A 23449-nucleotide genomic window follows, 5' to 3' on the forward strand; every position below is an offset into this window, starting at 1 on the left:
TGAAAAGCTGAAGGGTATATTAATAATAAGTCTCTAAATACAGAGACTTGTGTGAGCTGAGGTTCCTTGTTAAGACTAGTGTCATTTCAGGGTTAAAAGTATTGGGATGTCTAAGTGCTTTGTGTTGTTTGTTTAAACTGACTCAGCCAGATGGGTGGGGTTGCTACAATACAGTTGAGAAAAGAAATAGTTTATTCAATCAAAGAAAACCACTTAGAACACATTACTTTTCTGTGATTGTCTGACTTCCTAACATTGTTTTACAGCTTTTGTTGCAGCCCACTCAACTAATACTAGAAACACAAACTCTACATTTTCAAACAAAAACTTCTTTCATTGAGGTGTTTTATCAAGTGATAGAAACGTTACAAATAAGTATGACAATATTATTTCGATATTAATGGTGGCAGCATCTCCATGGACTATTTCTATCTACATTTATGTCAGTAAGAGGATTACTAGCTTTTATCCTGAAGTAGGCAAGATTTGCCAAAATGTTGATTAACTGAACTACAAATAAAATGTTTTCATCGGATGTGTGTGCCGATTTTCCCTCTGTCCTTGTTAGCATTACAAACATGTTAAAACCATGGATGTATCATAAAAGCTCTCGTAAAACATCCATGGTTAAAACACAGAGAATATGGGTCAGTTGACTGTTTGTGTTTCAACACCCCAGACTTTATGGAGCAAACAAACAAAGTTTCCTCTTATATGTAAACAACCACAGGGTGAAAGGGAGTCCAAATATTTGACATGACATTTGTTTAAATAGTAAAAAATATTTCAGTATCCATATTTACAGTACATTCACAGACATCTAGATAGATCAAATGAGAAATTGTGGTGTTGCCGCAGGAGCCCCTCTGAGTCAGAAAGGAGTGTTGGGAATATGTTCATAACTGAAAATACATAGGTATTACTTCCTCTGTATGCTGATTAATAAATTAATGTAACAAATATTAGTGTTTAGTGTAAACAAATGCAGAATTTTTGCATCAAAATGTCAAAAGCAAAACTCAGATAATCTCTACTATATTTTGAAACCGGAGCAGCAGACTTACTTCACAGAAATGAGGATTTAAGACTTTTTTTCTTTCTTATACACATATCATACAATATTTTGTAAAACTAGTATCAATGCTGACCCATTATTGAGCTTATTGGGGAATTAAATCTAACCATCCAAACAAATGCACACGTACTATATCATGGACTACAATGCGCAGTGCCTGACAAAGGGCACCCTTAAGCATCCATAATAATTATTATCATTTATAATATTCAGATTTATTCAAAATTCAGATCATTGCTGTTTTTTATCTTTTAAATTGTTTTAATTTCCAAATTTTGTGAAATTCATGGGGGTTCCCTTTGTTAAGATAAGCCTTGTCAAGTGTCAAATAATTTAAAAAACTTAACAGACCACTGTGAAGGAACTGACAATATAGTATCTCCAGTGAATTGCAATGCATTTCCTACAGTAGTTCCAAAAAGTGTTGGATCAATACATATTTTATCATGTGAACTCCAACTGTATTGTCTTTTAACAAAGTGCAGGATTTAGTGATATATTTTGATACATGTTCAGGGATAAAATATCAACAGATTTCTGAAAAGCTGAGTTGAAAAATTCGATTACCTTGAGGCTCGTTGAATAAATTCTCCAATAGAGCGATGTTTATCTTTTTTATTTTTCTTATTTTTCAAGTATTTGATTTTTTAAAGAGTAAACAAGACAGCAACAAGTGGCAGTTCTAGCAGAGACTCCTTTCAATCAACTCTACAAACAGAGCTACATTTTGGCTTCAGCTCACTTGAGTCATAATTCCGACTGGGGGGTCAAATACAATATAAAGAACACTGGGAGTATCAAAATACTTGGCAGGGTCATAAAGGATGTTGTTTATAGCACTTGAGTGCATGTGAGGCAGAGATTCAAGACTAAAGGCGAGATGCTGGAGACGGTGCTGGAGAAGGGAGGGGGGTTTATTTTGCCCTTTAGCCTTGGCAATCTGCTATGGAAATGCTCAATTATTTGATTGCATAAAACATCCAATTTAGGGAATAAATTGTTGCTGTTACATAGTGCTGTGAAGTGTAATGTTTGTGTGATCGGCAGAATCACCCTGTTAAGTAACAGTTGATAATATGTTTCTTTGCTTGGAAATTGGAGGAGCTCGAGCGATGCCTTTGTGTATTTGTGTGCACACAGAAGTAGGTTTACATGGATTATTTCTAACCTTCCCCACGTCTGCCAGACCTGAGTTACCGAAACCTTTTGAGAGCAATAATCCTGTGTTGTTAAGTCTAGTTTTGCAATGTAAAAATAGGCAAAGCAAGCCCATGGAGAATTTTTGTTTTTTTCCATTCTAGCTAATGCCCTTTGCCATCTGTTTGCAGGTATGTGCCCACCCATTGTAGACTTGGGCAGCTTGCCGCCATGTGATCCACTACTGGGTTTAAAAGCTTATGGCCCACAGAGAAGGGCATAGTATACAATTCCCCACTGAACCCCATCACAAGCGCACATCACACTATCTGGGTAAGTCTGTATGCTCTTCTTATATGTTTTAACAGTAAATGGAGATTATGTTATAATATCACTTATATTATTCCTCTGTGCAAGTGTTTTTTAGACATGTGGGTTCAAACTGGCATCATTATATCATCTCAGGTTGTTTTTTTATCACTAACTATACTCTTCTGAATTGTATTTACTCATACAGGTGCTGCATCCTAAACATGTCAGACACAGAAGATGCCACATATGAGTGAGTAAATGAGTGTGATGATAGCAAAGATAATGCCAGCATAGATGGAATCAATTCTAATAAAATATTTTTGGTGTTTTTTTTTTCCTTTCAGGGAAGAACGTAAGTCAGTTTATCTCCTCACAGAACCCAACACATGGGCAAAATGAGTCTTCACAGTTTGTAACTGAAGTGTAGTAATTAGGCTGCAGATTCAGGCAGCTGCATGTTGTCAGACAGCTGCTTCACATAGAATACAGAAAAAACAAAATTGAAAAAAAAAATGTATGCATGATGCAATAATGCTGCATGTATGTACAGTATATCACAAATGCATTTATGCCCATGTTTAATATAAGTGTTAAGTACTTTGCCATGACCGTTGACTTCTGTTCTTTACCTCTCTTTGTGTGTATGGTGTGAAGGAGAGGAGGATATTGTTGGTATGTATTTTAATACAAACAATATCTGTGAAAGCAATGTAAAACTTTGCTTCTAAATGCATCACCTTTAAGAGTCTGGTTGTATTTTTGCTGCCACTTTATTACCTGCTTTACACACTTAAGCCTTGCATTTAAACATTCTCAGTTACTTAACACACCGCATTTGCTAAGCTGCTGGCTTCACTGCACAGCATACTGTATTTTTGGCATATCGGTGCCACTGCAGAGGCAGCTGCTGTCCTTGAGCTTTTCTGCCAGATTGACCTTTGTCCTCTCAGTCAGTCCTCGCTGTCTGAGGCTGGAGATAGTTTACCGTGCACATCCCTGAGGATCTGTCCTTTCAATTCAAATGATGCAATGGGTTGCCATCAAAGAGATAAGGGGTCTTACCTCTATTTCTGTCTCTTTTGTATGGCTGTCCATGAGGGCCACTGTGCAGCCCTGCTGTCCCTAAAACTAAACAGCACCTGTCTCCTTCTATGTGGAATCGCTGTTAGAGTAATGTAGGTCAGCTTATGTTCTCATTAGAGGACCTTGGGGAAGATAGCGGTGCAGGCACAATACCCACTTTTACTTTTATGCCTGTTAGAAGTTGTCTAAATGCAGGTTGGATTACCGTCTTTCCAATGGAAAGAGGTTGAGTTACACGCTGTGGCCAAAGGGACTCTGACTAAAAGCTTGTTGTCACTGTTTCCCACAGATGCCCAATAAGGAAAGCAATGTTGGGAACAAAAAACACAGCTCTAATAACACTCCTTTGCAAACAGTGTTGCAAAAGCTAAATGCAACTGTCGGGAAGCTGGTGGCAAAATGGCAAGAATCACTCTCCTACTTTAGTCATATCCAAATTGTGTGATATCTGTTGAGCATTAGAACTAGAATTAGTATAGTTAATTTTTTGGTGAGCCACTATTTTAAAAATTATAATAGGAAAGACGTTATCTGCACAGTTTCATTAAAAAAATAGTAATTTAAAAAGTATTATTTAAATGCAAGAGTGAAGCTACATATCCACTATTGCCTAACTGGGAATTAGTGGATAAAATATTTACTAATGAAACGTTAAAATGAAATAACAGAGTGCTGTGCAGGTCAGCAAGGGGTACAATATATGAAAATTGCAACAGTACAAGTCAGAATATAAGAGAATGTTTTCTTGTTTTTGAAGGCATCGTCAAAAATACACACAAGTGGCAAAAATAATGTTGATCTAAATGTTGTGTGAGACCAACATATTGTTTGCTTGCTAACCCTACATGCTTGGTCTGCGCAGAAGAGGAGGAGGAGGTGGAGGAAGTAGCAGAGGAGGAGGAGGGGGAAGAAGGTAGTACCGCTTATGCTAATATATGTTTGCATGCCAGCTGTGAATAGATATGACTCTATTTTTAACACAGTGTTTGCAACCATCTAATGACAGTCATTATTAGAGTACATATGCAAAAGGAATATATTGTCCCATGAAAACCTTGTATCTCCAGAATGTTAGTTTTTCAAAAGCTATGAAAAACAGCCCTGTTTCCAGCTTCAAGTAGAAGCCAGAAAATCAAGTAGATTTTAAAAATGTTTATATGGCTTAACACTAACCCATTAATGCACACTTAATCCTTCAGTTTAATTGAAAAACTCCAAATTACCTGGAGATACATGGTTTTGACTGGAGACACACTTTATATATAAACCTGGGAATAGATTGTGATACTGTCACAAAAACCATAAATGCACCTGTATACCTGCTGAGAATGCAACTATTGTTAAAATTTCCATTTCAAGTTGTATAGCATTGTTTATAAATGTAAATTTAACACCTACATGTAAACCAAGAATTATGTGGTTATGTGTAAAAGTTAAGGATGATCAAATATAGATTTTTATTTTTATTTTTTATGCAAGACTATCTAAGTAGCAGGATCTGGGATCAAGATACAAAATAGAAGAAGAACTGTTGCCTTTCTCTGTGTCTTGTGTTGGGTGGTTTATAACTCTGGCTCACTTCAATAATTGAAAGGTTAATAATTGGTTACCAGTAATTACAATGACTAATGGACTAGGTTCACTGTTTTCTTTGTTACTGGGCAGGGACTCAGGTGCAGACAACATATGAGTTATCTGTGATGATAATCTAAAGCAGCTGCTGGCTCACAGAGTAACATGTACGCGCCTGCATACCTTCCTGTCTAAGTTCATTGGCACTGACAGGAGATGGTCAAATATGTTGCCTCAGTAAAACTGCTGTGTGTCAGAGTTCATTCCAACTCTATTGTTATTGACAGCTATTCCTTCCCGTAAATTAAAGACAAACAGGAGAGCAGTGTGTGTCAATCAACAATGTCACTTCATTATTGTTGTGTTGGACTTGTTGAACCAGAAAGTCTTTTTTCTAAAAGGATCTTTAATTTGCCTGTCTATATCAGAGGTTTAGAGTGAAAGCTTTATCCACATTTTTTAATCAAAGTAAAAACACACATTTCATGAATATAGCATCATTTTTATCCAAAACATCTTACATTTGGAAGAGATTCTGACTATTAAGGTAATAAAAGCATTCAATGCCCAATGATAACCACTTAAATTAAATCTTAAAACACATTTACAACCATATCTACTTTTCAGAAATGTACCAAGAAACTTACCAATTTACTGAGAACCACTCTGTAATCCTGTTTTAAAACACACAAAGAGAACATTTTCAGGGCTATTTGTGAGGGCATTAGGCAGGTCATGGCCTTTGGTCGACCTTGGCTTAAGTCCTGTCCTGCAGGCCTTGCAAGAGTGTCATCACTCACCACATGTCAATGTGAGCTCTGTAGCTTTTCACCACCCAATATTTACCTTGCACTGACCCTCTCATCTTTCAGCAGATGCTGGAGAGGAAAATGACAGAGGTATGGACAGACTATAGAAAGTACAGAGCATGTGTGTCAAAGTGGAAAAAATGCTGCTCTGTGGGTTTTTTTTTTTTTTTGTGCATGAAGTGTTTCTTTTTTTAATAAGTTGTCCTATAAAATCTTCTCTTTTTATGGGTTTACAGAAGATTCAAAGCCCAAGTTAAAGTAAGAGCACTGTTTAAAAATACTCAAATTGAAACAATTCATCATGAGAGACATAATCAAATAAAAAGATTTTCATTTTGCATTTTCCTCAGGTCTGGTTTCATGCCTGGTTTGGCAGTTCCCAAAATCCCAGAGGGAGAAAAAGTTGACTTTGATGTGAGTTCATCTCAAAACTGATCAAAGAATCACCTGCAAGCTGTTCTTTGGGCAGAACGTTTTTAGTTCACTTTTGACTTCTTCTTTTACTTTCAGGACATTCATCGAAAACGAATGGAAAAGGACCTGACTGAGCTCCAGACTCTGATTGAAGATCACTTTGAGAAGCGTAAGAAAGAGGAAGAGGAACTTCTTAGCCTCACAGATCGCATTGTACGTTCATATCTCACGCCTTTGTTTCAAAATTACACTTACAGTTTCCAACATGAACCAATGGTTTTACAAAGTGATATCACCGAGTCACGTCAAGTCTTTCTTTTCTTACTTCAGGAGAAACGCAGGTCGGAGAGAGCAGAGCAGATGAAGATCAGAGCAGAGAGAGAAAGAGAACGGCAGAACAAACTAGCGGTATGTAAATACAAAATGTTTTGTCAAATAACATTAACAGATTATTATTAAAGAATCCTAAAGGTCTCACAGATACAATCTCTAAATGATTATCATTTAGAGATTGTATTTGGTTGCTACACCAAAGGCCAATACAGCTATGATTACACTTACATTCAATTAAAACAAGTTTAGACAATGTCACTGATGGAAATACTGTAAATGAATGATCAGAAATACTGTATTTGTTTTCACCAGGAAGAGAAAGCCAGAAAAGAAGAGGAAGAGGCCAAAAAGAAAGCTGACGATGATGCAAGGAAGAAGATGATTCTATCCAACTTGAGTTTCACTGGATACAAGGTGATGATTTTGTGAAACATTAAAAATGTCATGTCCTAATAGATTTAGGCATACAATATATAACACATGTGCTCTATTCCTGACCAGCAGACACAGACTGGGCCAAAAAGACAAACTGAAAGAGAGAAGAAGAAAAAGATCCTAAATGATCGACGCAAGGAGTTAAACATTGATCACATGAAAGAGGAAAAACTCAGGTAAAATAAGAACACATTAAAAAACTTTGCACAAGTATTTATAATTCACTCTTAAATCTTTCTTTTATTAATTTCAGATTAACATAATCAGTTTTCATTATTCACCATCAGCACTATGAAATGTTTTCTTGTTCTCATCTCTCAAACAGGGAAAAAGCAAAGGAACTGTCTGACTGGCTGCGCCAGCTAGAGGCAGAGAAATTTGAGCTTCAGTTTAAACTCATGAAACAAAAGTATGAGGTGAGATATCATACTTTAATTCTTGTTGTATCATCACAATCATATGTACATCAGCAATATGTCTTTTGAACTGACAAAATGCAAACAGACTAATTTCTGACAGACTGAAAGATTTATCACACACAGAGAACATTATTTACATGTGCACACCCATAACATCTGACTACCAAATAGTTATCATAAGTGGAACTCAAACAGAGATCACTTCTTCTTTGACATTTGTGTAAGTTGCATACTGGACCAGAATCAGCTGTCAAAAAAAGTTGTGATGTCACACATCATGCTCCTAGGCCCACCTCTTAAAAAGTAACAATATACAACATTCAGCCCCACTACATATCGCACTGTAGCACCTGCATCTCAGACCAAAACATGTCGTTTACTCAATAAAGTTGGAAGAAAAAGAAAGTGTCCCCTGAACCGACAGCTCAGCAAAATTCAGATCAAACTAGGCGGTGTTGATCAAATATGGATCAAAATTCTGTTACTGCATTGTCTATTTCTTGCCTCAAATGCTTCCAGAAACATATTTTAGCGTACTGTTTAGATGTAATATCAGAAACTTTGTGACTCAGCAGCCATGTTGAAAATGGACAGGGGAGGACACGGAGGGACTAGCATGCACTAACATGCACATGTGGCTGGACCGGCTATGAGAACAAGAGCAGAGAAGCTGGGATTACAACACACACAGAGGGAGTGTGACTACATTCACTGCTTCTTTGCTTTACATAGCAAATAGTTGTTTACTGACGTCCAGTGAGGCCGAAAGTCATTTATTGCACCTTTTAACTTAGATTTTCAGTGAGTACAGAGAGCAGAGGAATGTGAAACAGCCCTCTGGTCAAACACGCATCCATACATATTGCACAGTAAAGGTCAAACTTCCAACTGAAGTAACAAGAAGAAAAGCACATTTTTGAGTGGAGGGGACTTTAATAGAACACAGTGACTGCAATGTGCTAATGCATGCTGCATGCTGTTTTGGGATTCGTTTTGTTTTGTTTTGTCTGGATATTGCTAAGGCATAATAATTCATAAAACTGGCTTTGGCTTTGTAGGAAAGATTTTGTCCGTTAACTATGAAACACATATTTTCACAGGTCACCGTGCTGAGAAACCGTGTCAGTGATCATCAGAAAGTGTAAGTCTATTGTGTTATAGATGCTCATCACAATAGCAAAATCGCCGTGCACACACTATGGTTTTATTCAGTGCTTCACACATGCACTGCATAAAAGCAAGTAATTACTGCTGTAATAAATTAATGCATGAATTGAATTTAGTATTCAGTAATTATTGTATTTGTATTAATTTCATTAGTTGTATTAGTGTTTTGTGTCTAACTGAGCTCGCACTGCAGATGGAAATGAGCAAGTAGCTAAATCTGGTACAACATATCTCCTTTTGAGAGATCTTGTTTTTGTACGTTGTCCTTGACAAATAAACATAATAAACTAAAAATAATAAATTAGAGCATTTTAGTCTTAAATATAACATAATATCACCACTTCAATTTTTTTTTAGAGACAAACTGTCATCATGTTGAGTAGAAATATAAAATAAAGTAGATACAAAAAGGTAGAAAGCAGAAAGAAACACAAGTAAGCAATATTAGATAATTCCCTGCTTAGACTGATTGGTCTGCTCTGATGTAAACATTCACCTAGTGACCTCATCAAGTTTCCACCTCCTCCTGTTTCAACTTCCTCTCAGATTCTTTCTCTACTTCGATCTCCATTTGTTTGAGGCAGCGTAAGTAACAGCTGCATGAGCCAGCTGCCCGGCAGGGCTGTTTCCTAAGTACACCCAGCTGAATGAGCCGGGGAAAATAAAAAGGCGAGGTGTTCAAACAAAGAGCAGGCTGGGGATTCTGAACAACATATACGCACTCAGTGTCGAAAGAGAGATGGACTGTTATGGAGGTCTAACAGCTGAGAGATCTCGTAACTGCAATATGATATCTGTGTTAATGTAGCTCACAATAAAACAGTGACCCACTGCTGCTGCAATCCAAGTCATGTGAACCCTTCCCGCTGATCTCATGTAGGCTGTGTTATGATGAGGGCTGAAGCTCTAAACAAAACATATGTCAAAAATATTCACAGAAATATTCTCAGTGTGGTTTGTCATTTCAAATATCACTTTGATTGGTTCACACTATATTCAGTCACTTTGAGAGCAAAAGCTATTATTCATTTTCAAATATTGTCATATCTGACAGAACTAAATTGTCAGACATACAAAAAATGAAGACATAATTTGCCACAGTTTCACATAAAAATGATCAGTTTATGCACTTATAAGTAAGCCGCAGGGGTCAATTACCTCGGTAGCAACAGCAGATAAAGATAGCAGTCAACTATTTGGTAGCAAATCCCCTCCAACAGCAGACAGCTATGAAAAGCTTTGAGTAACTCCAGTGTCTCAGTGCAGCAGCATTTTGTGGGGGCAGTCCTGGAGGGGTCACTAGATGAATCTAAGGTCTAAGGATGATACTGAGATAGAAAAAAAGTAAAACAAAAAATTCTACCATGCAAAAGCTTGTTTGTTTTGTAGAATTTTCTCTAAACTTTGTTTTTACACAACTAAATATTTTATAAGTGTATCTCTTCATAACTCTAAACTTTGATTTAATGTCTCATAACTCATTGTCCAGTAATGAATAAGGGGTCACGGTTAGATATTGCTTTGTAGTAAGGGGTCACAAGTACGTACAAGCAAGTACGTACTTGCCCTGACGAAAGCCTTAATGGCTGAAATGCGTAGGCATGTTTTTGATTGTGACTAAGTGGCCATGAAGTATTAAAGGAACTGAAGAGCACCTTTCTACACCCAAGCAGCACTCCATGCATCTGTTTTTTGACTAAATAGTTTCAGGGTGGCTGATAAAGCAGATGAGGGTCTGCAGGTGGTCTGCAAAAGTGCAAGAAAACCTTGAATTGCAAAATTCTGAGCTATAAGTATTAACGGCTTAAAATAAAAGTTTGATGACATGGAATCCAAATGTTAAGAGAAGTTCAATTTGTGGTCTTTGTGATGTCCTTTCTGCAACATGAATTTCCCTAAAATAATTTAAATTTCAAATTGAGTGACTTATTTGCATCAGCAGAATAAATTAAATTTCTTGTGTACAGACATTGAAGGCAACAGATAGGTGAGAGTATGAGTCACGTAGCTCAGAATACATGATTTACTACACATGCATTTCCCACAGGAGGAACATACAAGGTTTGATATGCATTACAGGTTGAGTAGGTTGTGCGGTGGCTGATGTGACAGATCTCTGCTTACTTTCACTTTATTTTCAGTTCAAAGGGACGCAGGACCAAGCGCGGCCTGAGGAAATAACATCTGACATCAACTGGAGGGAAACATCTGACATCCATGATATCACTGAGAGTAAAATAAACAATATAATAAAAGCTTTCTAAATACTTGAACAAAGAAGAGCAAAATAAATAAATAAGTAAATCGGAAAACATCAAAAGATTCTCTTAAATAAGTTATCTGAATGAAGTGCATGCTGAGTTCATCTGCAGAAGTGTAGCAGTAGAGTTTCTGTTTGCAGACTGATCAAGTGTTCTAAGCTAATGCGTATTTAACAAGGATTTGTCAGGAAGTGTGTAACCCATTATAATGACTTTGGTATCTAGAAGGACTCTTATGTCCTTTCGCTGAATCTGTCATTTTTATAATGGTGAAGTTGAGACTTAATTATTTGGGTTTTGTGTGTACAATTTTACGACTGGAACTAATTAAAACAATCTTTATTTCACAAACCAGAAATAGTGTCCTTTGTCTTAAGTCTTTGTTTCCTTCACTTGTGGGTACTTTTGAGATGAGCACCAGCTTTATAGTACTTATAAAAGTACCATGCACTGCACCTTCTTTAACGAGATCTGATGTGTAATTTATGTTGGGTAACAGATTCAGGCCAGTTCATTTTGTCTGTAAACCACTACTGTTATCTCACTTAATGACTTTTTATATTGAGCATCTAGTCAGGCTGGAGACACACCCACAGCATTACCAGTCTTCTATGTATTACCACATATGAGCACATAATTCTATCAGTGTAAAATGAAATGATTATGAAAAAAGATCCGCCGTGCCAGAAGCCTCGTAGATTTCAATATCACCCATGACCCCAGATACCCTCATGGCTGTTGGATGGATTATGTGGTTTGAACTGCGGAAGACCAAAGTTCAAATCCGGTCAACAATTACATAATAGTGCAACAACAGCTGCCGTGTGCGGCTCTAAATGCTTGTTATTACGCCTTGGAAAACAGATTATATGGGTGGAGTAAACAGAATATACAATACGTGTTACTAATCTACCCAGAAGCGTTTCGAACTCTGCAGCCAAAACCTAGAGGGGTGTGACAAGATGTTAGCCATCTCAGACAAATCCTGAACTCTTCATGATTCACTGGCTGTCACTACAACAATTTATTGTGAATTCAAACTCACCTTTACAGCTCAAAGAGTAGATTTCTGTCAACTTTATTAACACTTTTCAGGACAATAAAAAGATCAAGATCACACACATGCAAAAAGATGCACCACCCATATGAGTTGCCTTTACAAAATGTAAACACACACATCCGCTTCAAAAAACATCACTGTTTTTATAGTAATCTTAGAAACTCTAACACAGGTTGTCAGAACAGAACATATTCTGTTATCAAAATTCATTTTTTCAATTTTATTGTACTGATATGATATAAAACAACAATTTCTGTGCCAAACAACAGCATAACAGCAGGGTGGCTGTGGCTCAGGAGGTAGAGCGGGTTGTCCACTAATCGGAAGATCGGTGGTTCGATTCCCGGCTCCTCCAGTCCACATGCCGATGTGTCCTTGGGCAAGATACTTAACCTCAAATTGCTCCTGATAGCTGTGCCATCAGTGTATGAATGTGTGTGAAAGGTTAGCTTCCTCTGATGGGCAGGTTGGGACCTTGCATGGTAGCCCCTGTACCCATTCAACATATGAATGGGTGAATGTGATTCGTAGTGTAAAAAGTGCTTTGAGTGGTCGGAAGACTAGAAAGGCGCTATATAAGTACAGTCCATTTACCATAACCCTAACTGTGTATTATTATCAGATTACATACATATATTAAAAGAAATTAAACTTAACCTTCACCTTTTTTCCCACAAAGAAAAAGTAACCTTACAGCATACATTTTTTTTTGATGGATGCATTACATTTGCATACATGCATACATTTTTTAAAAATCAGTAAGCCTCAGCTGTGCATACATCCCGTGGGTGTGCAGTGGATTTGGAGTTGAGTTGACTTCGGTAAATTACTTTCAGAGATCTGTTGAAGCTGTCGTGTTAATCGATGATTTGAACCGACTTGTGCGCCGCCGTGGTGATGTCATTCACAAATGAGGACTTGCTCATTCCTTGCTGTAGGACAAAGAGTTAAACATAAATCAGAGTTTCACGTCAGTACTTACATACAGTAAGTGACACATTGACAAACTGTGTGTCGGAGTAGAAATGTGTAAGTGGTGTAAAAGTTTTTCTAGTGCATCATATTAATGTGCCATTGTACATGTGCAAACTAAGCCCTGTGAGTCTTCCTTTGAACTTGAGCTACTAGATTCCTCTGCCTTTCACTTCAGCTTCTCACTCACATTCACTGGGCATCTCCTGACAGCACTGCCTAATCCATCAACCTTTCTCCCTCTGTTTCTCACAAATACCTAAGAGGGGTGTGGACTTTTAAGCGAAAAGTAAGTAACAGAGAAGACACACCCAAACCTTGACTAATCTTGGCACCCAGGGTTAAGCCTCTACTAACCTTTTTCAAGAAGCTCTGTGTGTCTTTGTCTGACCAGAGGTTGTAGAGAAGCAGCGATGCGGCTTTGCTGGCTTTTGGGAAATATCTAGAGGGAAAACGGTTATTGAAGTGAACCATGAATGAAAAATATATTCCCTGATGAGTCATAGGTATTACCCACATCTTGAACAGTTTTTATCTGCTCTTGTAAGTGCATATGCAGACACATTCTCTTTCTGTCCTTACCTGTTTTTGCTGAGATCATTCAGTGAGTTTATCAGGTTGTTGTTTAACAGGCGCCTGCCCATCTCAGGTTCCCTCATGAGCAGACAGTTGGAAGTCTGACAGGCCATGGCTAGAGTGTCATCAGATTCGTTCCCTTGATTGGTGCCTGCACTGAGCATGCCAAGCAGCTCTGGGATGGCTTTACGAGCTTCAAGAAGTCAAATAAAACCCACTGGCTGTTTAACATGAGCAAACACTTGTAGAACTGCAAATGATTGTTTAAGATAATAGATTTCTGTCCGGAACTAACAATTCTCATCTGTGTGTTGTCCGAATAAAATAACATCTACGTCTAATGTAAAAAAATTTTAAAAAATGTAGATTTTAATAGATTTAATCATTTTATATGATCTTCGCATTTTTTAAACAGTCAACATACTGCAAGTTTGGTCTTGTATTTGCTTCTTACCGATGGCACTGTGCAGGTTTGGGTTCTGGGTCAGGTTTCCCACTAAAGCCACTGCGTTTCTTTGCAAGTTGACTTTGTTTGACTTTAAAAGGGGACTGATAACTTGCAGGCCGTTCAGTTTCTGCACAATGGTCTGACTCATTACACTGGAGACCTTTGAATGTAGAAAAACAGATCAACTCCTAAACTCATGAAACAACACATTGAGTGAGGAAAGTTCAAATTTACCTACAAGTTACAAATTTACACGGAGAAAATGTAAAAATAATCCCAAACTTATCTCTGCAACTCTACACAAAATGTATTGTATGTGTTTTTTTTTCCCTCAACAGGGTATAACTACACAATTTAAACTGTGATTCAATAGAAGACAGACATATTTTTTCTTACAATGCTTTGATGAGCGGTGAGGTTCTGCAGTGCTCCACAACAGGCCTCCTGTATTTCTCCTTGCTGGCTAGAGCCCAGCAAAGACAGGTAACTCTGCAGAGTTTTGGAGTGGATCAGCCAGCCTGCCCCAGTAGGCTGTGGCTCCTCAACAACTGGGAAGTCAAAGTGGTGCTGGACAAGAAAGCAAACAGATCATCCTCAACATGTCTCTGTCCATTGACCTCTGTATAGTATATCCTCTGCTGTGTCTGGCACATTGTCCTGCACTGCCTTGCACATTTGTATATTTGCACTCAAACATGTCCATACTTTATTGTATAGTTCACCTTGACATATGTACATTGTCCAATTGCAGAAAAATTTGATTAAAAAAAAAAATGTATCAATATACTAGCAGTTGAATGCTTATATTACATATGTTGATTTTTTTTATATTTCTTTTTCTAATTTTTTGTTTTACTCTTATTCTTATTATTATTCTTTAGCACTTTGGCCTTTTTAGCACAGCCTCAGGAGTACGCAAGCCTGCATTTTCCAGTACAACGTATATGAGCATGTGAAATATAAAACCCTTCAATCTGTAGCCACTGTCCTACTATTTCTGATGAGCTGTCATAATTAAAGTATCCCTTGGGCTTTAGTCTACATCAGTATGTGTGCTTGTTTGTGTTGTACCTTGTAATCTGATGTTTTGCTCTGTGGACTGAAGCAGCCGATGGGGCCAGAGTCGCCCCCACTCTGGCTCCTGTTGAAAGTCTTGGCCAAAGCTGTGATCCTGCTGAACAGAGCCGGAGCCTCGGCCTCCAGTTGGAACGTCAGATTGTGCAGGATGCAAACGCAGTTTTCAACTGACTGAACAGGTAGAACAACATGGGAGACAAGAGTTTCGCAAAATGGCTTCACGCATCCCGACACACACATAACATAATGACTTGATCAAACATCTACGGGGGTTGCACCAGCTATGTGTTATCTGGCATGAGCCATTTGGCATCAGAGCACATCATAGTAAGCTGGATCTATACTGAAATATCATATCAATAAATTAGGTCTCAAATGGATTACTGTTGTGTCGTAAAATGGCATGTTATTGATGAAAAAATGATGCTGTGTGGCAGTGAGTTCTGTGACATTTTACAATTTACACCTAACCTAGGGGCAAGTATAACTATTTAGTGGTTAATTAGAGTTATGTTGTAACCTATCTCTGTGGTGCAGCTGCTTTCTGATATGTGCAGCTCTTTGCTACAGAGACATCAGAGCCAGCTGTAAATTACCATTTTGATATCTTTACGACTACACACAGATTCACTGTAAACAGTAGGCTTTATGTGGTATTCAGTGAGTGATAATGGTGGTGGGGTGTTGCGTTTGAGGGGAAGGGTGGGGGTGCCTCCTATTTGTTTGGATCATGTGGCCAATTCTTACACATTGCACCTTTAATCACCTAATTTAAATATTTCATAGTATATATGAAATATATGTATAAATATATGTATATGTATTATATATGTATAAATAACTGTATAAAAGGTTACAAAATATAGTAAATAGTCTTCTGTGCAGCAGAAAACAGAGCACATCCACAGTATGTCGCTGTAGAACGACTCTGAGCAAACGTCAGCTACATAAGAGCAAAGATTGATTAACTTCAAACTGTATCTCTTTGCTACATTGACAAATGTTATTTTTTTCTATTCACGTTCCACATGAATGGCACATGGCACACACACACACGCACACACACACACACTCAGTGGGATTAGCAGACAGTATAAATAAACTGTACAATTTACCTTATCATCCGGTTTGCCTGCTTCCACACAGCCTTTCATATAACTGACCAAAGAGTCGACCAAACCTCGACATTTTCTCATCGCCTGTCTGTTGCTTTGCTTTGTACTGCTGAGGTTTCTGTTGAGATTAAAATACGAGATAATTAATGTTTTAATACATTACAGAGTAGACAGCTATATTATTAGCAATCACACAAAAAGCATTATTATTAAAATGTGAATCACTACTATCATTGTAAAAAGTTTCTATTACTATTGTTTTCTTAGTAGTAGGAGCCAATAAAGGGCCCAGTCAGAAACTCTCTATTTGTTGTTCATTTAGAAACAATTATGGAAGGGAATTGCATCAAAGTTTTCAAGAATTGATTCCCAGGAAAATCTTGTTTGAGATTAATTTCACCTTGCTTTAAAAGTTAACAATAGTCATCTTGTACAGTCAGGGGACTGCAAAAAACAACAGTCAAGTCAAACAATTACAGTTTTCCCAGAATGATACAGGAAATCAGTCAGGTGATTTACATAGCGGTTGAGTGTTTGCAGCTACAGTAGATAAGATCATTATATAGTGTGCTGATATCACCCGTAGGTCAGGTTTGATTTATGACGATGTTATACACTCATCATTTACTCGAGGATCCTGTTTACTGAAGAAAATTAGAGACCTACATGGAAATGTCAGACACAACACAGACTCTGCAGGCTGACGCTCCTGAGGAAACCTTTTCAAAAGCAGAAACTCTGACGGAAAGACCTCTTTATAGGTGCAGCCAAGCTCATGAAGAAGATGGCTCAAGGCTCAGGGCTTATTTATATCAATGAGGGTAGACTAAATATGAGCAAGAAGGCAAGTCAGTATAAAGGAAGTAGATATAAGAGCACCACAAACTACAGCCTCCAAAATGACCAGGAAGTTGAATTAACACCTCTCTAATTGGCAATTGAGTGTGTGTCCCATCTATGGTAATGATATTTAATCTACTTATAATTTCACACATATTTCTCACATGATTTCATAATTAACTTTCATGTTGTTGCTCAAAGTTGATGGCTGGATCAAACAGATCCACTTTTTTGAATAAATAAATTAGCCTATATGTATCATCACATTGTTATACTATCCATTTATTCCGGTCCCAGCCTGGATAATGTTCATTGCAAGGTAGTTATTTATTTCCTGATTGCCCTGTAGACTAAAAACGATCACTGAAAAATCTCTTAAACTCCATGTACACTAACGTTAAGTCCACTCCCTCACCCTCCTGCCTCACCTGAGACATATAAAATCCACAGTTGATTTTATACGTCTGGGGAGTTCAAAGTTGGGAGTTGTAAATTGGAAAGACATAAAGAGATTAAGAGTGTGACTGAGAGTAGTAGTAGTAGAACTTGGCTTATCACAAATCTTCTCTTATGCACATATCATCATATTCAAACAACATAAATCTATACAGGAAGTATATATGTATTTATATATATATGTTCCTAAAGCTTTCAAAGTGATGCATCTTTCCCTGGTGCATTTCTGATATTTACATCAGTTAAAGCAGGGTGCGATTTGCTTCTACTGAGTTACTTTCATCTCCAGTGGGGACATAAATGTATCCCACATAGTGATTTATGCTGCTTCACCCAGAGACAATATAAAATATCTAAAATAAAAATAGACTATTTAAAAAAAAAATCTAAGTAAAGTGCTGCAATGTGAGAACAGTCTATAGTGCCAGCTACAATAAAACCAGAAATGAACTTTCACTGTCACTTGCACTCATGCAATAAAGATGATATGGCGTCTATTCCTGCAAATGCAGTGGTAAAGTTCAAATTTCGCAATTGTTTATATCTATATAGGCCACCTGTGGCTCTGATTTATTTTCATGAAAATGACCTGAACTAAAGTATTATACAGATATGAAAAAATGAATTAACAGTTTGGTCTATAGTTAGGACACATAGAAGTGAAAGAACTGAAATTATATCAAGTGCTCAGTTACATTCTTTTCTTACCTCAGACATCCAGTGGCGTGAAAGAGGACCTCAGGGTCTTGGCTGTTACTGATGATCTGGTCAGGACCTGTTGTGTAAGGCAGGATCACACGCTCCATTAAGACAGGCAGAGCACTGTTCAGCAGGTCTGGCTTCAGGCTGTCTGCAGAGGATAAATTCCACAGGAGACCTGGAAAGAAAAAGAAAACCTCAGCTATTTGACATCAGCAGGACATCAATCAAATATTCATTCACTGCTTGTTTTAAAATTATAAAAAGAAAAAATGTTCATATAGGTTTAAAGATTGTATAAATGTGACTATTCTATCCAGTGTCCAGTTGATAAGTTATAATAGTTTAAACATTTAATACATTTTCATCTAATGCAACATTTAGACTCATCATTAGAGCAGCAGCAAGATATTTTTGGCAACAAGCTTCAAATGCAACAACAACAACAGTCAAAAACGGTTTTGTGATTGACAGTAGGATCTAAACAGGACTATGGTACACTATACACAAGCGGTGCTCTGTCTGTCTTGTTTGCATGGTTAGGTGTGTGTCTGTATGCTGATGCTAATTTGTACCTGTTAGCTGTTTCTGTATCTCTACAGAATTTGCATCTCTGAGCAGAGCTACAGCCTCTGTGATGCCACCGCAGCGCTGTATCTCCTTCTTGTTGTCACCGTTTTTAAAGGACAGGTTACGGAGGGCAGCTGAGGCTGTCTGGCTGACGTGTGGACTGGGGTCACGCAGCAGACCGACCAGGGGAGGGATCCCGTTGAGCTTTAACACCTGCGAGACAAGAGAGCTTCAGGAGTTAGCACACCTGGGGAACACATAATAATTTACCACAGGCCAAATAACAGGGATTTATTTTAAACAGTGATGTCGGATTATTGGTTTCATAAGAAGCTTCTATTTTCTATGATGAATTACAGTGAGTTAAAGGATGTTCCACAGAAATGGCAGGTAGAAACCAGTAGTTAACCCCACAGAAGATCAGCTCCTGCGCACTGTCAGCACCTAAACTTGGAAAATGTATAATTTAACCTCCATTTTTTAACCTCCATTGGACATTTTCACACGTGTGTGATTTTTTGTTTTGAATATTTGCTTTGTCTCCAGTGTACCTGTCTGTTTATTGGTGTGAAAAGACAATTGTTTTTGTAGGGAGGACTTTGTCCGAAAACCCTCAGCTGCAAGGCTGGATTACCAACTGGCCTAGGGCTGCAACTAACAACTATCTGTCAATTATATTCTCAATTAATCAATTAGTTGTTCAGTCTATTAAATGTCAAAAAATGGTGAAAAATGTTGATCACCGTTTTCCAAAGCCCATGATGCAACCTAAAATGTCTTATTATATCCCGACCAACAGTCCACAACCCAAAGATGTTCAGTTTACTGTCATAGAGGACTAAAGAAACTAAAGAAAACATTCACATTTATGAAGCTAGAACTAGCAAATGATGAATTTTCATTTTGGCAGGAAAATATATTTTATTATCTCCTCAACCTTTGTCACCTGAGTCTCCACACTGAATCTCTGGTTACGCTCAGATGGATATCATAAGCAGTCTGATGATATGATAAGAAAACAAGATAAACCACCTCTTCTTTGGCCTTGTCATCAATGAAAGTGTTGTGCTGGATGTAGGAGGCGCCACAATGCTTATAAGTCTCGTCCTCACTGGAAAGATACTCCACAGCCTCCTTCATAGTGATGTCAGCAACTCCACTGTTCCCATTTGACCTGTAAGGGGCAAAAAAAAAATACAATTTATAAACACTGAGAGCGTGCGAGCTTCATTTGTTCATTTGAAACATTATAACAATTCTATGAAATTAAGAAAATGAAGCATGTTAGGGAGAGAAAACTTTACTTTCTCACTCACCCAGAGTCTCCTTTGCTCTTGGGTGCACACTCAAAGACCGGAGGCTTCGGAGGTGTTTTGGACAACGTGTTAATTTGGCCGCACACTACCTGGAAGTTGGGTCTGGTCTGACCTGTGCCGTTCACAGTGTACAGAGGCTGAGACTGGACCAAGGTGTTTGTTATAAACTGACTCCTATCTGCCCTGTAGGTGCTGTTTTTGGAAAGCAATCTCTGCGGAGGAGTAGAGTGTTTTGGCATGGAGCGCTGCCAGGCCTGATCAGGCTCACTGCGGCTGCTGTTGGTTTTACCGACCGCCATGGAGATGACGGGGGCGAAACTCTGCTCATAGTGAGCAGATGCTGCTGTGTTTCTCTTCACAGTGGATCCCTTGGAGATGCTGATTGTTTGCCAGTTGTTGTTTTTCTCTTGGCTGAGCTGCAGAGCCAAAGAATGCATGTGTTTGTAATGAAAAATAATCCTGTCTGGTGAAGGCTTATTTCACCAGCAATGAAGTGTGAGCAGGAAGAGTGACTGACATGACATGGAACTGGCAATGAATTAGAACAAAATGTGAAAGAAATGTGCAGCCATCAAGCAGTGTGGTCATATGAATGTGGGAGAGAAATGTTTGTGTGAGAAGACAGAAATAATTTGGAAGGTTCTGGAAACTGTTTTTTTTTAGACAGAAAAGGGAGAAACGTGATTTTTGAGTCTCTGTGTCTTAGTATTAAAGGATAGCTTCACTGTTTCTCAAGTCTGTCCTAAAACAACAGCCAGATGCCCAAACAAACACTGACACATGAATTTCTTGCCATAATCATTCCTCCTGTTGGCCGTTATCATTATGCACTTTCAATGCATGATTCAATGTAAGTGATGGGGGACAAAATCCACAGCCCTCTTTCTTTGCAAAAATGTATTTAAAGGTTTATTCAAAGATAATATGAAGCTTCATCCGTCCAAATTAGTCAATATTCCCTCTTTTTGTTACTATACTTCCACCGCAGCTCAACAGAGAATCACTCTCTGAGGAGACACAAAGAGGCAAATGTTTACTAAAAAAACTGTAACCATGGAAGATATCCACTTTGTTTGACTAACCGAAACTGCTGACGCCTCATATTATCTTCAGATAAATATTATATTGTAAGCTTAATCTTATCTAGCTGTAATCTTCACATGGTCAGTGTGAACAGGAGGAATGATTACAGTGAGCAAAACCTATTTTGATGTTCATCTGGGCAGATTTAAAAAACTGAGAATCTCTCCACACTTAGCTGCAAAAAGAAAATGCACACTGTCATGGGTGTTTCTTGTGCTATTTCTGCAATGGTGATGCATCAAATAGTGGTGAAAGACAACTCTATCACTCTTTCATAAGTCAGTCCTTAAAACTTCCCTCAGACTCTCATCAGTTTCTCTTGGATGACACTGTGAGGTTAATACAACCACAAAAGTTGCTTTTGTCAGTTAATGGGTGTGATAAAGAATGATAGATAAACTCCAAATTTACTCACAGTTTTAGAAAAGCTCTTTCCAGACAGGGCATTTCCATTAGGTGTGCTGTACTTGAAAACATCTGAGAACACACTGTCAGACAAAGGGCCTATAAAGAAATATTGAGAGTTATCAGCTCATATCATCTGAACAATAAATACCTGAGGTCACTGCTGCTCATTTATTGGCTCTAAAGAAGAAGTAGAATCTATTCAGTTCCCCAGTGGCAAGCCTGATCTATGGTTTATGCTTCATCACTGTCACCACTTTGGTAGCAGGAAACAGAGGCCCAAAGTGGGAACAGGGCTAAGTGAAAGTCTGTGTGGATGTTTGCTAAATAAAACTATAAAGATCACACTGCAAACCTTTTAAAATGAGCAGATTCTAACGTTAATGCTCAATAAATAAACATGTCTATCATCTTTTTAAGAGATGGGACATGATGGACCTTGAAATAAAATATTTTAAAATAAAGTTACTCTTGTTGTTCTGATTTTCAAACATTTCATTCTGATTTCACAGAGAGGCGGGTCTCATGGCCATCTTAATTTTTTTCTTTTTCTCTTATAATTGCTTTTTTGTAAAACTGCCAGCCTGTCCAGTCACTCCACATCAACAGAGTTTGGAGTGTATAAGATTTAGATCAGAGCTGTAGCCAGGATTTTAGAAATATTGAGCTCACAACAACCACTCTCTGAAAACTGACCAGAAACAAAGAAGAGGGTCCCTTAAATGTTTGAATTAATTAGATTTTTAACTGTTTGATCACACTTTGTAATTTTTTTCTCCACTATGAAGGTGTTAAATAAATACATAGGAATACAATTCTGTGGTAGAAATGCTCAAATCTAGATTTATTTATTATATTGTTTGCATAAAACTAGTAAAATTTAAACATATAAACACACAAACAGTGAAATCAGCTTTTTGCTTTGTGATACTCTTTACAATAACATGCAGTATTACAGTATTGCAGTACTGTTTGTGATACTCTCTATAATAACTTGCAGTATTGCAGTACTTTAAAAAAAAAGATTCCAATGTGTAAGGTTTTAATTGTAAAATGTAAGTAAACTAAAGCTCCAAATAAACTGTCTCACAACTTTTCTGTTAACAAGTGCCAATTAGTATCAGATTATATATTTTCCAGGCAACTTCCTGGGAAATAATATTTGAGAAAATTAATAATTGTTGTTTCAAAACCATTTTCAAGCTGAAATCCTGTTGTAGAATTACTGAATCCTGGTGGGAAAAGTTTTTAAAAAAAATACAAAACATACAAGAATCAGCCTAGTAAATGTGCAGAACTTGAACTGGCCTTGGCGGAGTCTTACTTGTTGGAGATAAAGAAGTGGATCCACTCTTGCTGCTTGACTGTCTGGACTTGGTTCTCTTGATACTTTGCACTTGCTCCAGGACCCGCTGCTGTCCTGATCTGAACTGCTTCACGGACGGCAGGGCCAGCGACGTGTCATCCACATTCCCGATGGAAATGGCTGATTTCAGCGGATCCAGACTCGTCATTTTTTGTAAACTGTCTGGGTTGCTCGACAACATCCAGAGGAGGCTCGTACTAGAAGCCAGTCAGCTGCGGAGCATCGGCGCTGTCTGAGGTATTACAAGCACACCTTGCCCTGCCCTGCACGATTTGACCGCGCCCATACACGAACAATAGAGCTTCAAGACTGAACCGCAGAGTTTAACTCTCACTCCCTGCTTTCTTTTGCTTGCCTTGACTTATACCCTTCGATTAAATTGAGGAACTGTGCAGCTGGTTAAACCATTACTTCCACTGATGGGAACTAAGTACATTTACTACTCTAGA

The 23449-nt window shown here is 37.9% G+C and overlaps 2 protein-coding genes across 4 annotated transcripts; one reads left to right on the forward strand and one right to left on the reverse strand.

Annotated features, from left to right (window-relative positions):
- The first annotated feature begins 2402 nt into the window (after nucleotides 1-2402).
- tnnt2b (troponin T type 2b (cardiac)) lies at nucleotides 2403-11359 on the forward strand. Of its 3 annotated transcripts, none has more exons than XM_044348021.1 (13): nucleotides 2403-2545; nucleotides 2730-2774; nucleotides 2869-2876; nucleotides 6052-6078; nucleotides 6225-6246; nucleotides 6339-6402; nucleotides 6499-6615; nucleotides 6733-6810; nucleotides 7048-7149; nucleotides 7240-7346; nucleotides 7496-7586; nucleotides 8690-8730; nucleotides 10898-11359. In XM_044348021.1, exons 2-13 carry the CDS (start codon nucleotides 2746-2748, stop codon nucleotides 10935-10937), a joined length of 726 nt encoding a protein of 241 aa, XP_044203956.1. In that variant the 5' UTR covers nucleotides 2403-2545; nucleotides 2730-2745; the 3' UTR covers nucleotides 10938-11359. The 3 variants fall into 3 exon arrangements, with proteins under 3 accessions (XP_044203956.1, XP_044203958.1, XP_044203957.1); XM_044348022.1 differs by having other exon boundaries at nucleotides 2404-2545; nucleotides 6055-6078; XM_044348023.1 differs by lacking the exon at nucleotides 6052-6078.
- Nucleotides 11360-12079: 720 nt separating this feature from the next.
- Nucleotides 12080-23259, reverse strand: pkp1b (plakophilin 1b). The gene is made up of 13 exons (XM_044348110.1): nucleotides 22959-23259; nucleotides 21645-21733; nucleotides 20147-20562; nucleotides 19863-20004; nucleotides 18836-19043; nucleotides 18270-18438; nucleotides 16266-16383; nucleotides 15145-15321; nucleotides 14470-14640; nucleotides 14080-14233; nucleotides 13632-13818; nucleotides 13407-13491; nucleotides 12080-13009 (listed from the first exon to the last, which is right to left on the reverse strand). The coding sequence occupies exons 1-13, from the start codon at nucleotides 23179-23181 to the stop codon at nucleotides 12935-12937; spliced, it is 2214 nt and encodes a 737-aa protein (XP_044204045.1). The 5' UTR covers nucleotides 23182-23259; the 3' UTR covers nucleotides 12080-12934.
- Between the last annotated feature and the right edge of the window lie 190 nt (nucleotides 23260-23449).

This window comes from Thunnus albacares, chromosome 4 (assembly GCF_914725855.1).
Source record: "Thunnus albacares chromosome 4, fThuAlb1.1, whole genome shotgun sequence".
Lineage (NCBI taxonomy): Eukaryota > Metazoa > Chordata > Actinopteri > Scombriformes > Scombridae > Thunnus > Thunnus albacares.